General features: G+C 37.8%; 1 protein-coding gene across 1 annotated transcript; it reads left to right on the top strand.

The window, feature by feature from the left end:
* The first annotated feature begins 1717 nt into the window (after positions 1–1717).
* On the top strand, positions 1718–17277 carry GTF2H2 (general transcription factor IIH subunit 2). Its single transcript, XM_060761698.2, has 15 exons — positions 1718–1863; positions 1986–2063; positions 4547–4583; positions 4950–5036; positions 7006–7056; positions 7153–7207; positions 8608–8713; positions 10347–10437; positions 10648–10735; positions 11514–11621; positions 12141–12204; positions 13247–13350; positions 14285–14387; positions 14911–14950; positions 16729–17277. Exons 1-15 carry the CDS (start codon positions 1808–1810, stop codon positions 16891–16893), a joined length of 1233 nt encoding a protein of 410 aa, XP_060617681.2. The 5' UTR covers positions 1718–1807; the 3' UTR covers positions 16894–17277.
* The last annotated feature ends 406 nt before the right edge of the window (positions 17278–17683 follow it).

A 17683-nucleotide genomic window follows, 5' to 3' on the forward strand; every position in this document is an offset into this window, starting at 1 on the left:
TATTTATATACCATCCCTCTCAGTCCGCAGGAGACTCAGGGCAGTTCACAGTAGATGTATATTGGTATATTTTAAATCGTAATGTTTTAGATTGCGAGCCGCTTTGAGTCTTCGCATGGAGAGATAAAGTGGGATATAAATAAATAAATAAAGCTTGGTTGCTGTGAGTTTTCCAGGCTGTATGGTCATGTTCCAGAAGCATTGTCTCCTGACATTTCACCCACATCTACAGCAGGCATCCTCAGAAGTTGAGAGCTCTGTTGGAAACTAGGCAAGTGAGGTTTATATATCTGTGGAATGTCCAGGGCGGGAGAAAAAACTCTGGTCTGTTGGAGGCAGATATGAATATCGCAATTGGCCACTTTGATTACTTTTAATGGCTGTGCAGCTTCAAAGTCTGGCTGATTGCTGCCTGTGAGAATCCTTTGTTAGCTGGCCCTGATTGATTTTTGTCTGGAATTCCCCTGTGTTTTGAGCGTTGCTCTATATTTACTGTCCTGGTTTTAGAGGTTTTTTTAAAAATACTGGTAGCCAGATTTTGTTCAGTGAACGCGATTGGATGTGGATATTGTGTATATTTAGTACTTTGTCTGTTTGTTTAAGGCAGGTTGTTTGTTTGGTTTTTTTTGTCGTGTCAGAAGCAACTTGAGAAACTGCAAATCGCTTCTGGTGTGAGAGAATTGGCCGTCTGCAAGGACATTGCCCAGGGGATGCCCGGATGATTTGATGTTTTTATCATCCTTGTGGGAGGCTTCTCTCATGTCCCCACTTGGGGAGCTGGAGCTGACAGAGGGAGCTCATCCGCCTCTCCCCGGATTCGAACCTGCGACCTGTCAGTCTTCAGTCCTGCCGGCACAGGGGTTTAACCCACTGTGCCACCAGGGGCTCCTTTAGGCAGGTGTGAATGCTGCAATTGGCCATCATGATTAGCACTGAATAGCCTTGCAGCTTCAAAGCCTGGCTGCTTCCTGCCTGGGGCAATCCTCTGTTGGAAGGTGTTCGCTGATATGAATATTGCAATTGGCCACTTTGATTAGCATTTAATGGCCGTGCAGCTTCAAAGCCTGGCTGATTGCTGCCTGTGAGTATCCTTTGTTAGCTGGCCCTGATTGATTTTTGTCTGGAATTCCCGTGTTTTGAGCGTTGCTCTATATTTACTGTCCTGATTTTAGAGGGGTTTTTTTTAGAGGGTTTGTTCAGTGAATGCCATTGGATGCGGATATTTATGTGTATATTTAGTAATTTGTCTGTCTGTTTGTTTTAGGCAGGTGTGAATGCTGCAATTGGCCACCGTGATTAGCACTGAATAGCCTTGCAGCTTCAAAACCTGGCTGCTTCCTGCCTGGGGCAATCCTTTATTGGAAAGCGTTAGCTGACCTTCCAAAAAAAAAATTAAGCATTTTCCAAAGTACAATACAATTGTTGTGTTAGTCCTGCGGCCTCTTAAAGATTGGCAATGATTCAGCTTACGCCCCTTCTATGGTGCTGCATAAAACCCAGATTATCTGCTTTGAACTGGATTATATGGCAGTGTAGACTCGGATACACAGTGAAGACTGATTCAATCCTTCACCATTGCTTATACCCAGGCCTGGGGAAACTTGGGCCTGCGCTCCCGGTGTTTTGGACTTCAACTCCCACAATTCCTAACAGCCTCGGGCGGAGCCTCCTGTGACAGCGGAACACTTCTTCTCAGGACTCGCGCTGCGACCGGAAGTTTTAGAGCGGCGGACGTAACCAGAGGGGCGCGTTTCCTAGCGCGCCTTCTTTCTTCTTCTCTTAGCTAGAAAGACTTGGACTGAGAGTCATGGAAGAGGAACCTGAAAGAACCAAACGATGGGAAGGGGGTTATGAAAGAACATGGTAAGCCTGCCTTTCTTTTCCTGAATGTTTTCCATGCTTTCCTGAATGTTTTCCATGCTTTCCTGAATGTTTTTTCCAAAATGCCAGCCTTCCACAATAACCCTTTCCATCTCTCCTTCCAGGGAAGTGCTGAAAGAAGACGAATCTGGGTCTCTGAAGGCCAGTGTGGAGGACATTCTCTTCAAGGCCAAGAGGAAACGGTTAGGACTCTATTCCACGGAGTAACTGAATGCACAAAGCAGTAAATTCCAGAATGAGATGGATTTTAGTGTCATTTTATGGGTTCTTCCACACAACCATACATTTCAGAATATCAAGGCAGAAAACCCCACAATATCTGCTTTGAATTGTGTTATCTGAGTCCACACTGCCATATATTCCAGTTCAAAACAGATCATGTGGGGTTTTATGACTTGGGTGTAAATTAAATTTAATCTGATTCTCCTTATTAATTATTTATTTACTTAAGACATTTCTATGCAACCCTTTTCACCCTGAAGGGGACTCAGAGCGGCATACTCTCTCTCTCTCTCTCTCTCTCTCTATATATATATATATATATATATATATATATACACATACACACACACACACATGTAATGTTCGTTTGTGGGATTAACAGAACTCAAAAATCACTGGATGGATTGACACCAAATTTGGACACAAGACACCTAACAACTCAATGTATGTCCTTCACTCAAAAAAAATTATTTTTGCTATTTGGGAGTTGTAGTTGCTGGAATTAATAGTTCACCTACAATCAAAGAGCATTCTGAACCCACCAACGATGGCATTGAACGAAACCCGGCACACAGAAAATACTGGAAGGGTTTGGTGGGCAGTGTCCTTTGGTGTTGGAGTTGTAGTTCACCTACATCCAGAGATCACTGTAGACTAAAACAATGATGGGTCTGGACCAAACTCTACAGGAAAACTCAATATGCCCAAATGTGAACACTGTTGGAGTTTGGGGAAAATGGACCTTGACATTTGGGAGTTATAGTTACTGGGATTTATAGTTCACCTACAATCAACCCAACCAACGACAGAATTGAACCCAACCAACGACAGAATTGGGACAAACTTCCCACACAGAATCCCCATGACCAACAGAAAATACTTAAGGCCATCCAACCCAACTCCCTTCACCAGGGCAAAAAAATGTAATCAAAGCCCTCCTGTCAAAGCCATACATATAGATAGATAGATAGATATAATTCACACACATACACACAGTATCATAGATTTGAAAGGGACCCCTAAAGAAGGACAACTATGTTGTATGTTCCAGAGTAAGCAAACCAGACAATCTCTACATCAACACTGACAAAGAAACAGCAATAAATACAGTTTATCCACAAGCAGAAAGAAATTACATATATTAGAAACCAACACTTTCTCATTACTTTATTTTCCAGATCACCAGACTGGGCCACAGCAACGCGTGGCAGGGGACAGCTAGTATATATATGCACACACACAATATATTATATTATTAGTATAGTACAATATCAGTATTATATATACAATGTACAATAAAATAAAATTTATTTATACTCTGCCACCATCTCCCCAAGGGGACTTGGGGCGGCTTACATGAGGTCAAGCCCAACAATACAGTAAGACAATATACAACAGAACACAGCAAAATATAAAAATAAAATAAAATACAGTACAAAATCATTTTAAGAACACATCATTAATACAAAATCACATCAACAATATAAAACACAGAAATTGCTCATATTGGGCGGGCCAATTTGAATAGATTAAAAATTAAAAAACGCTGGGTGAGACAGCAGTGTAATGTATCTGGACACGGGATCTGAAAAAATAGAGTAGGGTGAGATTGCACAACAGGTAAGATAAAGTGCTACCGAGGGCATTTTTCCAGATGTAGGTCATGTCAGGGTATTATTGTTCATTCATTAATTGAAGGTGCACTGGAACAGCCAAGTTTTCAAGCATTTAGCTCTAGAGAATAGGGTCCAAATCTAGATAAAAAATAAATAAAAATGAATCGCTAAAACTTTATAGAAGGATGAGGTGATATGCAGCAACCATAAAACAGGTTAAAAAGACAACATTGAAAGACAGGGTAAAAACTTCTTTGTCATTCAATGATATTCTGGTAGTGTATTATATATATTGTAATGTAATATATTACAATATTATAGTAATATAATAATTATATATTCTATATTACATGTAATATTACTAATAATATTTCAGTATAGTGGTATAGTACAATATAATAATATATAATACTAATATTGTGCTATGCTAATATAATATATTGAATATACAAATTATTGATAATAATATTATAATGTAATGCAATATAACACTAATAATAACACAATATAATAGTAATATAATAATATTATGCTATAGTAATACCAATATATTAAATAGAATTACTACTGATAATATATAATATATAACGATATACTGTTTTATTATGGTATATTGGTATATTTTAAAAATTTACACTACCCTTCATTCTGTTTGGAATCTCAAGATTTAATAGATATAATCTGTTAAATTGCCAAACCAACAATAAAGTAGCAGTTAATGCCCAGTATAATTGAAAACACGCACAAATTAATTGATGTGAAAACAGATGGTACACTGAAATATTATAAAAACAAAGAATAAACCTTTTCAATTTTTTAATTTGCAGAGTCTTTGAACATCATGGACAGGTTCGACTTGGAATGGTAGGCTTTCTTTCTTATTAAATCATAAAATTTACTTTTCCAAAATGATTTATATTCCTTCAGTGGAATATAAGGACATATTGAGCAACTAGGTTTTGCTTGAGTTTCATTTAATAATTGGCATATTGCCAATGTGGAAGATCAGTTGTGTCATCACTCCAGTATGTTTGGATGGTGGTGGCATCTAGCCATAATCTATTTCAGCAATTTAGGTCACCTTCGGTGAAGTTCTGGTAAATAGGTCAAGAGGAAGTCCCCATAATTGCCTCATCATCTTAATATTTAATGCTATTTGATAGCAATGCAAATAGTACAATTTATTTTAATTTCCTGAATTATTTTGTCTATTTAAAAATGTTTGTGTAGATGCGCCACCTGTATGTTGTGGTTGATGGATCAAGAACAATGGAAGACCAAGACTTAAAACCCAACAGGCTGACTTGTACCTTAAAGGTAACTATTTTTGAATATGCTATTTGTATTTTTTCAGGATCAGTCCCAATGGCTATAATGAATAGACTGTCAGACTTGGTCTAGGGCAATCCATGGTCAGATCATTGCTTGATCATGAAGATCAGTGACTAGTTCCTATATCATAGGCTAACAGAGATTAAAAACAGCACACGTCACTTTTGGGAGGAAGGAATAATATCAAAATAAAATTATTCTAATTTGTCTTCCTTCTGTGAGAGTATTAAATATTGAGATTCCTATTTTTATACCTTGCTAGTTATGTTTATATACTAACAGCCATCTGATAAGCCAGTTTATGTTCCACCTGCTTTGATTGACTGAACCAATGACAGCTTGATCCCAGTCTCACTAAATTCAAGAAGTCATGATATTTGGGAATTTAACTTTACAGGGCAATTCTGAGGGAGTCTTATTTAGCAGGCATTATACTCATTAAGTGTATGTCTGATTGCAGCCATAATTGCTTATAGTTTAATACAGGGTTAGTCAAAATGAATAGGCCAATAAGAAAATTAATTGTACCCGAATGTATGTTTACTGTAACCAAACCACAGCTACGTAGCGACAGATAATCTATCAAAGTTTTTTTTGAGCAACACACATGTACGTTAATGCCGCTAGGCGTCACTAGGAGTCGCTGTTTTCAAAATGGCGGAATCAGGCAAAGAGAAGGCGTTTTGTGTGATGACATTTGCTAAAACAATGTCAGTAATTACGGTCCAGCGAGAATTTCGAGCCAAGTATGGCAAGGAACCACCTCATCGACATTCCATTGCGAGGTGGGTAAAGCAATTTGAGGAGACGGGCTGCTTATGCAAGGGTAAAACCACAGGACGACCGCGTGTCTCCGAAGACACAGTGGAATCCATTCGTGCATCCTTTCAACGAAGTCGGATGTGCTGCAACGGATGTGGAATGAACTGGACTATCGCTTGGACGTCTGCCGTGTCACACGGGGCGCCCATATCGAACATCTCTGAAGGTGAGACAAAACTTTGATAATTTATCTGTCGATACGTAGCTGTAGTTTGGTTACAATAAACATACATTCGTCTAAAATTAATTTTCTTATTGGCCTATTCATTTTGACTAACCCTGTATGTGGACTGTGTAGAACTGGGAAATTAACTTTTGGAAGTGAGTTTGTTGATAGCACAGCCGAGAGGGAAGAATTCCTGGCTTCTGTAGCATTTTGTGATGGCACCTAACAGTGGTTCGCTTTGAGTCCCCTTCGGGATTGATAAAGCGGGGTATAAATAAATCTAAATATAATAATAGTTCAAATTAGGTTTACATTGAATTTGCTCCACAAATAGTAGTACTACTTTGAGATTGTTATTAGCTGCTACTAAATCCTGGAATTAAATCTATTCTCTTCAGGTATCTTATATGAGGAACTGGCAGAATTTCCCCCTCTTCCTCTCCAATATATCAGGGACTAGACCTCAACTTAGAGGAACACTGCTTTAGACAATAGTTAATTAAAAAAATTTTTAATGCTTTAGGCAATGGTTAATGAAAAACATTTTTAAAATCCCTGTGAATGTGTCATTAAAGATATCTAAAATAACATTTCAATACTTATGATTCTTGGGGCCACGGTGGTGCAGCAGATTAAACCACTAAGCTGCAGAACTTGCTGTCTGGAAGGTCAGCGGTTTTAAGGATGGGGTGAGCTCCCTCTGTTTGCCCCAGCTTCTGCTAACCTAGCAGTTCGAAAACATGCAAATATGAGTAGATAAATAAGTACTGCTTCGGCAAGAAGGTAACGACATTCCATGCAATCATGCCAGCCACATGACCTTGGAGGTGTCTATGGACAATGCCAGCTCTTCAGCTTAGAAATAGAGATGAGCATCACCCCCAGAGTCAGACACGACTACACTTAATGTCGAGGGGAAACTTTTACCTTTACTACTAAGGATTCTAAATATTTGTCTTTCTGTAGTTACTGGAATATTTTGTTGAAGAATACTTCGATCAGAATCCAATCAGTCAGGTACGTATATGTGCCATCACTGTGCTTTGCCCTAAATGTAATTCAAACCTTCATTGTCCTGGGAATATTATAAGCAATAAAAAATATTTCTTGCAGGTTGGCATTATTATAACTAAAGGCAAAAGAGCTGAAAAACTGACAGAACTTGCAGGTACGGAATTAGGATTTTTTGAGTTCTTTCTGTATTGACTAGGATTTCTGAATCTACATTGTCCACCTCTTATTTCTGATTAAAACAATATACATGTTTAATGTTGCATCAATAGTGTTATGTGTTATTGTTATATTTAATTATATCCTACCTTTCTCCCAGTAATGAGACTCGAGACAGCTAGCATATTTAAAACACCATAACAGCATATTTAAAACAGCACACACCAAAACTTATACAAGAACTTCAACCAAAGTATAAATGTGACAGTTATTGAAAAGATAGTTAAACAGTTTATAAAATTAAAACTTATTAAAATTAAGACTGCATTCAAACTTTAAAGACAACATTAAAATTGCACCCTAGTTGGGTTATGAAAACTTGAATGCATAAAATTGTTTTTATTTCCCAGTGAGAGGACAGCAAGGATTGGATTGTCCTTGGTTCTTGTGGGAGGAAGTTGCAAGGTCTGGGAGTCCATCACCGAGAAGGCCTTTGCCCTTTTTTTCACCAAATGAATCTGAGAAGTTGATGGAATAGAGAGAAGGCTCTCCTAGAACAGGCATGGGCAGCCGGTAGGCTGTTAGGAATTAAGGGAGTTGAAGTCCAAAACACCTAGAACAGTGGTTCTCAACCTGTGGGTCCCCAGGTGTTTTGACCTACAACTCCCAGAAATCCCAGCCAGTTTACCATCTGTTAGGATTTCTAGGAATTGAAAGCCAAAACATCTGAGGACCAACAGATAGAGAACCACTGACCTAGAAGATCATAGAGCTCTCGTGGGCTCATAAGGAGAGATATAGTCCTTCAAATAGCTTGCATCCAATCCAGCTCAAAAGCTAACTAAAATGCACATGAATTTTATGGAAAGGTGTTAGAAGGCAGTAGTTTTTTGAAAGAGAATATTTCCATAGTTTGTTCAAAAGCAATTGCTTCCTTCATCATAATCATCATCATATTTAATTACTTATTAATCGCCCTCCATCTGAGAATGCTCTAGGCGATTTACAGCTAAACTGTAAAAGATAAAATACATACATACAGAATTTAAAAATTAACAGAGATCGAATGCTCTAGTAAAAAGCGAGAGCTGAGTGACAGGGAAGGGAGTGACTTCTGATATTCCTCCTAATTGACTGGGCGTAGTGCTGATTGGGTGGCACATGTGACTTTACAAACATCAGAGCAAGTTTTCAGTTTTAGAAAAAGTTTTGATTTTATGGCATTTCTACCTTTCATTCAGTTGTCATGCTAGCCTCTGGTACTTTAGATTCATGCACTTCCTTTGTGCCGGCTTGTCAATAAAAGCCACATTTGATCCCAGAAAAGTTTTTTCTCCCTGGACGGTTCCTTCTTTTCACGTTAATTGTGCTCTGATAATGTGTGAATTCTTTTCAAAGGCAATCCAAGGAAACACATAACTGCTCTGAAAAAAGCTGTGGATATGACCTGCGCAGGAGAGCCTTCCCTATATAATGCCTTAAATCTGGCTACACAGACATTAAAGTAAGTGGAGACTGGAAGTGTTTTCTTTTTAAAACAACAAAAAGCATGTATTTGTTTGATTGTACTCACTCTTAAGAAAGACAGAACAGCAAAGTGATTTACAGCTGTCCCACAATATTTGATGAACTTAGGAGCACAAGACCTCCGTGAAGGCAAAAAAACTGCAAATTTAAAAAATCAATTATTTCTACCCGAGAGAAACTCGTAAGAATTTGTAGCTTTGCCAGCACATCTCTCAAAATTGCACTAAAGGATCGAGAGATTCCTAGAGGTGTGTTCTCTGTAAAAAAATCTCTTGGTTCTTTAGCATGTTTGGTAGAAGTTGATCATAGGGTCGACACTGTAGGATCTAAATATTCCTAGAGAGAACTTTTTTTTAATCAAATCTGTGAGTAATCAAATCAACAAAACTCAAAACCGCAAATTAGGTGGGATGACTGTATTAATAGCCTGTTAATTTTTAGTATCAGTGTATGATTTCAAGGGGCCTCACACAAGTACTGTGGTTCCTCCCCTCTTTTCAGTTTTATCTAAAGTCTGCAAAACCAGAAAGGAAATCAAAGTTGTTTCTGCTGCTGTTTTCCTCTTGGTTATTCTGCAAATATAAAGTGTAAAATAAATCAAAATATGATGCAAAATTATAGTAGGGCCCCATATCCACAGAAGATGTGTTTCCAGACTTGGTGTGGATACATGAAACTGCAGATAATAGTGAACCCTATTACAATGAAGGTTCTCCAGTCCAGGAATACCATGGAGTTGCACCTAGAAGGACCTAGAAAACATCTAAAGAAGACATATTTTCTCAGACATGGGTAAATGAAGCTGGGTACAGATCCCATGGATATGGGGGTTGTACTATATTCTAATTGCTAGCAAGTGCTATCTAACATTGAGAAATACTTAGCCTTCATTGTTTGTTTCCTATTGGATTTTAGCAGCCTTGATTGAGCTGTCAAACAAATAGTGAACACAAACATGCATTCATATGTGTACATGCACTAACAGCCTGCATATGTTGTGGGTGTGTACATGCAAATATATGTAGCCAATCTTATCTTTGTGCATCAAAGGCTTGGGTGTCTTTTCTTTACATAAGACTGATCTCAACTGTTTTATCTTTGCCATAGTTTGTGATAAACAGCAAAGCAGAGGGCCTTTCTTACACGTCTCACTAACCAATGCCATCCTTTGGCATGTTGAGAAATGGGTCTGAGAGAGGAAATAAAATATGAATCCTTATATAATATAATTGGTCTAGTTTAGGAGGGAGCTGATAATTGGGTGTCTGAAGTGAATGGGGGAGTGAACTGAGAGCTTTGAGAGGAGTAAAGTAGATATAATGCGTTACTTTCAAAGAAGATGTCAGCATGTGAGCCTGATGTTCTGAAACAGCCTTTTGTTCAAGTAAACTATTTGTTTTTGTTTAGCTTTAACCTCTGTCTGCATACTGAGACTTTCAAATGTGCACACACAAACTTTAGCCCATAAAAAACATACATTGTAGTCAATAGCAGGAGACATCTTAGGGGCCCTACATATTACATCCAAAGTGTAACTTTGTTAATGTATGGTATATCATTCAGTGTTTACTTTTATAACAAGCACAAGTAACATGCCTTACTCTCTACAGACATATGCCAGGACACACAAGTCGAGAGGTTTTAGTAATATTCAGCAGCCTGACCACATGTGATCCCACCAATATATATGATCTTATTAAGGTATGGATTCTTTTAGTTTACTTTTGGTGCTTTAAATTCTTTGAAAATTCTAATTCAATACTGGACAGTTTATCTGATAGTGGGGATAATTCAAAGAGATCTGCTTGATTAGAGAGCGTTTGTCACAAAACGCTGGATTTTTGTGTCTCTTGCAATTACATATTTGTGTCTCTCACTGAATATTTTTTCCTCTCTTTCTTCATGGTGAAGTCTTTAAAGACACTTAAGATAAGGGTGTCTGTTATTGGCCTTTCTGCTGAAGTCCGAGTTTGTACTGTACTTGCCCGGGAAACTGGTGGTATGTATGTATCTATGTATGTATGTATGGTGAATTAATCACAACGTATGCACTATTCCTTATGTTTAGAAAATGTGAGGAAGTAGATGTGTGTGGAAACAATTTCCATTATTTTATTTGTTTACTTATAAAATATATACCTTGTCTATTAATCATTGTTTGAACCCAGGATAGGTTCCATTATAAAACCAATATAATTTGCAGGAATTGCAAAGTACTGAACATAAAAGTGAATAGATTGTAGTTAATATGCATTCATTGACATAAGATTCAATGTATTTAATTGAAAGTGAAGTGTTTCAAAAACTGGAAATGTTAAATTGATCTTTAGTAGCTGTGTAGTAAAAAGTTCAAGTGTGTTTGCATGTAATATGTACAAAACAGTAAGTAAAGATGGTGAATCTTTACATAATCCATGCAGTCAGTACAATGGGCATTAGCCAGGTGCTTTTTCACATCAAGGTTATTTATCTCTTCTGGCTTGTGATGGAGTTAAATGCAGAATTTTTCTTCCCTTTTATTGTTGCATAGCCATATTTTAAATAGGCACATAAAGTGTCTCAAAATGAAGTTTTCTTGGCTTCCCTGTCCACATTTGTTATTCAAGTCTAATAAAAAGGTTTCATTCAATCAGTTTCAATCATTGACTTTCTAGACTTTCCTTGCTTGGCCATTTTTAGATTTAATCATCACAGGGAGCCAAGTTAGAGGTTGTTTTAAGTTTTTCCTCAGTTAATTTAACTTTTCTTTCATTTCTTTTTATGTGTATCTGTTGTAGGAACTTACCATGTCATTTTAGATGAAAGCCACTATAAGGAACTATTGATGCACCATGTAAGTCCACCACCAGCAACTTCAGGTTCTGAAAGCTCCCTAATTCGAATGGGTAAGAATTCTTACTTTTTCTTAATATGTCAATAATGATCACACATTTTTCTTAAATATATACCTAGCATTGTTTGTTCTGTGGTCCAATTTTCCATAATTTAGAATGAAGTGGATAGGCCACAATGAACTTTGTTTTCCTTTCCTGCATAGGTATTAGGAGCAGGTCAGATGTCTTCACATCTGTTTTAGTGTAACAGATGTGTAACAATTTAGCGTCTGTCTGAATTCCAAAATTTGATTAATCTTTACTGTGAAACAAGCCAACTTTATAAATTTAGTTATAAAATTGGCTTATTTCAACAAATCATGATTAAAAATAACCATAAGTGTCAGATTTGCATGATGCTGATTTGGGTATCACAGCAAGCTTAATTAAAAATTGCGAATGGTCACACATCTGGAGGAAGGATTGTGCTCCGAACAATATCTAAATGGAACACTGCTTTAAAAAATAATAATTTTAAATTGCTCAAAAATATATCTGTATTTTCTCCCCCCCCCCCCCCCCCTCTCTTAGGCTTCCCTCAGCATACTATTGCCTCTTTGACTGATCAGGATGCAAAACCGTCTTTTAGCATGGCGTAAGTGAGGTGTGATTATGATCAGTGTTTTATGCATCATAATATTAAAAATAGATAGATTTGTGATTTCTTTGAAATGTTGGAGTGAGGAAGCACTGTTTTTAATGTGTTTTCGAAGGCTTTCATGTGTGGAATCAGTTGGTTGCTGTGAGTTTTTCGGGCTGTATGGTCATGTTCCAGAAGCATTCTCTCCTGACATTTCGGCCGCATCAATGGCATCAATCCTCAGAGGTTGTAAGGTCTGTTGGAAACTTGGCAAGTGAGGTTTCTATATCTGTGGAATGTCCAGGGTGGAAGAAAGAACTCTTGTCTGTTTGAGGCAAGTGTGAATGTTGCAATTGATCGCCTTAATTAGCATTGAATGGCCTTGCATCTTCAAAGCCTGGCTGGTTGTTACCTGGAGGCATCCTTTGTTGGGAGGTGTTAGCTGGCCCTGATTGTTTCCTACCTGGATTTCTTCTGTTTTCAGAATGTTGTTCTTTATTTACTGCCCTGATTTCAGAGGTTTTTTTAGCCAGACCTCACAACCTCTGAAGATGCCTGCCATAGGCATCCTCTGTCAGGAGAGAATGCTTCTGGAACATGGCCATACAGCTCAGAAAACTCACAGCAACATAGCAATATTATTGTTTTCATTTTGCTTCAAAGTAGTCTGGCATGGCCACATCACTTAGATGCTGGACCGTCTTGATTTTTGTTCTTTGTAAAATTATAAATATTATAAACTTGGTTGAACCAACATTCTGTGAAAGTGTTCAGGAGACACTGTCTTACAATACCTGTAAGATAGTTTTATTGCACTGTACGTGCTTAGGTTTACTATCGAAGATGGCCATAGATGTATTTCCAGCAGAATACCTATTGTAAGCCAAACTCATTTCATTTTATTTTACAACAAATTTGAGCAAAATCTTTAACATAATAATTACATTTATTGTGGACGTCCAATGGCATGTCTGAACATCACAAGTAATTCCGTGGAATTAACAGAAATGTTTTTTGTATAGCATTTTCACCCATGCAAATGCACTCTTCTTTACAGGCACCTGGAAAACAGCAGTGAGCCAGGCCTTACATTGGGAGGGTATTTCTGCCCCCAGTGTAGAGCCAAATACAGTGAACTTCCTGTGGAGTGCAAAGTTTGTGGTGAGTTAATAATGTATTTATATTTGGCCATTGTAATGAAGTGTAATGGGAGGTACCAAAAGGAAAAAGCAGGCAAGAAAATCACAGGATTTTATTCTTGATCAAGATGACCTCGAAGCATAGTGGCCTAGTCCTCTGAAGAATATCTACTTGTGCAGTCTTTTGTAAAACATTTGTGTTATGGTTAGAGGACACAAGTCCATATTTTATGAATGTATCATGTTTAGTAGAAACATGAGCACTCCGATGTTCCTCATCAGTTCCTTTAGATCAAAATGTCTGTCTGTGGAAGGCTGTGTTTGGAGTTAGTGTACTGGCCTAAGGTTAATCAAGAAAAGTGTTCATAGAGTAAATGCAGAATAATGTCAAGATTGCAGTAGATGGATGATGTCAAATAAAACAGTAAAGCATTGAAATTATGCATTCAACGCTCATTTCCGTTTAATGCCTATCAAGGGGACAATGAGAGCTTGAGTTCTAGCTCTGCAGGTACAGAATGATTCAATCTTATTGTGGGAAGGGAACCTACAGACTATTGTGTCTAATCCCCTGCCATGAGCTGCAGCACCAGCGTAAAGCAGCCTGAGAGAAACCAAATAAAAAATCTGTGACCTTACTGATGGTTTGCAAGGTTCAGTCAAAGTGGATTAGGGCAAAGTGGAAATATGACTGAATAAGATCATTTGTTAAAAATTAAATTTGTATGAGACTGTTGGATTTGTAATTCCTTAAGTGAACGAACCCAGAGGGTGCTCACCAATGCTTCCTCTTCATCCTGGAAAGAAATGACGAGTGAAGTGCCATAAGCAGGGTTCCATCCTGGGCCCAGTTCTGTTCAACATCTTTATTAATGGCTTAGATTAAGGGTTAGAAGACAGGATCACCAAGTTTGTGATTTATCCTCTTCAGCAAATATCCTGTTATATTTTTGTAGGTCTTACGTTAGTATCTGCACCTCATCTGGCTCGATCTTACCATCATCTCTTTCCTTTGGATGCCTTTCAGGAGGTCCCTCTGGAAGAGTATACAGGAGAACGGTACATAAAAATGTCTAATAAAAGTAGTCTAAAAGTCAGGGTTTATTTTTCAGCAATACAGTTTCTGTATATCTCTTCCCCTTTGTAAACCTTGTTTTGTTGTTATGTACCTTTACCATCATGAATTTTGGGGATGATGAGTGGTATTTTGGGGGCTGTGTAATTTTAAGTGTAGTTTTAAATGTATGCTAATGTTTCGATGTTCATGTCATAAATAATTTAATTGGTTTTTTAAAATATATATCTATATTTTAGTGCATTCGCTTTGTTTTAATTGTGTCATGTTTCTTGTTTGCGGTCTTGAGTCCCCATACCAGGAGAAAAGCAGGATAAAAAATAAAGTAAATAAATAAAATGTGACATAGTTGTGGTATATGGGAATGTTATTTGGTATCATTAGTAACATGTAAAATATTGTTTGATTATCTATCAAGAACCTCTCAAACACCATCATGAATCTTCATGAGAGGATTGTGTTTAATCATTGTTTCTAATACAGTTTTGTAAATATCTCTTCAAATAGCTATTGTCAAGGATGTCATGGAGATATCGGAGATCAACACGTAAGTCTTCCGTTTTCAACCTTTCAACCTACATTATGTTTTCTTTTCTTTCTGTGAATTCTTGATGATGATGAAAAAGTTACCTGTGGTCATGTTTATACATCAGGCAATGTGGGATCATTTCAGTTTAATACACAGAGTGATGCTTTGGTTAAAATATTGATGTTTAATTAATGAATATACATTGATTGTTGGTTAAAGTGTTCAGAATCATTGGAGGACTGATATTAAATATACTTCAGAAACTCTTTATATTAACTGATCATATACTTTCTCAAGAGAAATTGTTATATATTGAACAATTTTTGGTCAGTTTCCAATCTTCCCTTTTTTGGGCAAAGTCATCGAACATGTGGTAGCCTCGCAACACCAGGTATTCTTGGAGGAGACTGATTATCTGGTCTGGCGCAGTCTGGCTTTAGGCTGGTTCATGGAAGTGGAACAGCCTTGGTCGCCTTAGTGGCTGATCTGCATAGGGAACTTAACAGGAGGAATGTGTCCCTATTGGTTCTCCTGGACCTCTTATCGGCCTTTGATACCATAGACCATAGTATCCTTCTGGGACGCACTGCCAAACAATTCTTGCAATCAGGACATTTTTCCTAAAGTTTAGATGGAATCTCTTTTCCTGCAATTGGAATCCATTGCTCCGTGTAAAAGGCCCTTCCATGCAGCCATATAACCCAGAATATCAAGGTAGAAAATCCCACAATATCTGCCTTGAACTGGGTTATCTCTGTCCACACTGCCATATATTCCAGTTCAAAGCAGATAATGTGGGATTTTATTCAGCTGTGTGGAAGGGGCCCTAACCTCCAGAGCAACAGAAAACAAGCTTGCCCCCTCCTTTTAAATATTCAAACATGGCTATCATGCCTACCCTCAGTCTTCTTTTCTGTTCTTTATATACCTCTGGCCTTTCTTTGGGCTCCCTGGTGGCACAGCAGGTTAAACTGCTGAGCTGCTGAACTTGCTGACTGAAAGGTTGGCAGTTCGAATCAAGGGAGCAGGATGAGCTCCTGTATTTAGGCCCAGCTTCTGCCAACCTAGCCTTTCGAAAACATGCAAATGTGAATAGATCAATAGGTATTGCTTCTGCAGGAAGGTAATTGTGCTCCATGCAGTCATGCTGGCCACATGTCCTTGGAGGCCTCTACAGACAATGCTGGCTCTTTGGCTTAAAAATGGAGATGAGCATCAGAGTCAGACACGACTAGACTTAATGTCAGGGGAAACCTTCACCTTTACCTGTAGCCTTTTTTCTTTAATGAAGTGTTTAGCTTGGTCATAAATAACAACTAGAAGGAGAGCCCAGATCATCTGATTCCCAGAATGCTTTTAACCACCCTGATGGCATTTAGGTGCTAACAAATTGAAGTAACAATAAGTAAACAAACCAATTGAAACAGAAGGGCAGCATAGAAAATATGAAATGTAAACTAATACAGTACCATTCATAAGTTATCCTTGCCATGTAAGCAGCCATACAATAAATAGATAGCCTGCTTTAAAACACACCAGTTTCCTACTATTTAATGTAGAAACCCTATAAAATATTGGAAAAGACATGTTGGCAGCAAGGAAACCCTATAGTTTTAGGACCACCAGGATAGTTCTTGCCCTATCTTACCAATTTTAGCAACAAGTCATGGGAAACACTGGATGAGATCCAACATAGCAAAATGATTTTAAATTGCATTGTATATTCAAATCAGCAATCATTTTATTGCTTTTACTTCCTGTGATTTCACTTTGATATTTCTAATCTTTCCCGCTAGGTCTACATCTGTAAAGAATGCCAGAGTGGTTTTTGTGTGGATTGTGACATTTTTGCTCATGAAATACTGCACTGCTGTCCAGGTTGCATTCACAAACTTCCTGCTTCGTCTCCCTCTCCTTCTACCTCTGCCTTTGCCGCTGCCTCTGCTTCTACCTCTACGTGATGTCCATTCGCTTCAACATCACTTCTGGTTATATTCCTGTGGCCTGAGTATCCACTTAGGCTACTTCCACACAGCTGTATAAAATCCATATTGAACTGGATTATGTGACAGTGTGGACTCAGATAATCTAGTTGTGGATTATCTGCCTTGATATTCTGGGTTATATGGCTATGTGGAAGGACCCTAAATTGTCAAGGTTTTTAGTGAAGAAGGTTAAAGCTGAGGAAGAGTGCCTGGCTGTATTCTTACATAAATATTATTTTCACACTCTTTCGGTAGTAATTGTGCTTGTACACTGTAACTTGTTTTTGAAGAGTTTAATTTGTGTTGTAATAGCCGTTTTGTATTCTTGAGTACAAAAGTGATAAACTAAATACAAAAGTGTCCAACTGGGTATGTGTTGTTATTGTTACTATTGTGTTCCTTCAAGTCATTTCTGATTTATCACAACTCTTAAAGCAAACCTGTAAATTTTCTGAGGCTGAGAGTGTGTGACTTGTCCTTAAGGTTTCCTTGGCTGAGCAGGCATTCAAACCCTTTGAATCCTGGCAGAAAATAAAGAAAAGAAAAAAAGTGGATTGGAGGCAAAGGAGAAAAAAATTAGACACCGTGGTGGAATTATAAGCATCCAGGTCCAGCAAGTTCCATTTGTTAATACATAAAGCTCCAGACTTCATGGTTTCAAAGCATACTATTCAGGCCATTTCTTCTAGCCATGGGCATTCTTTAAAATGAAAAATCAATAGAGGTTAGATTTTGGAGTTGCAGCATGCCGGCCGTCAGATAAGTC

Source organism: Anolis sagrei, chromosome 2, assembly GCF_037176765.1.
Source record: "Anolis sagrei isolate rAnoSag1 chromosome 2, rAnoSag1.mat, whole genome shotgun sequence".
Taxonomy (NCBI): Eukaryota; Metazoa; Chordata; class Lepidosauria; order Squamata; family Dactyloidae; genus Anolis; species Anolis sagrei.

What these genes read in the sequence shown, in the direction of transcription:
- GTF2H2 (XM_060761698.2), top strand. Translation starts at nt 1,808, where the DNA reads ATGGAAGAGGAACCTGAAAGAACCAAACGATGGGAAGGGGGTTATGAA. An exon ending in GGCTGACTTGTACCTTAAAG is followed by an intron (nt 5,037 to 7,005) that starts GTAACTATTTTT and finishes GTCTTTCTGTAG; the next exon opens with TTACTGGAATATTTTGTTGA. An exon ending in GAAGAGTATACAGGAGAACG is followed by an intron (nt 14,388 to 14,910) that starts GTACATAAAAAT and finishes CTCTTCAAATAG; the next exon opens with CTATTGTCAAGGATGTCATG.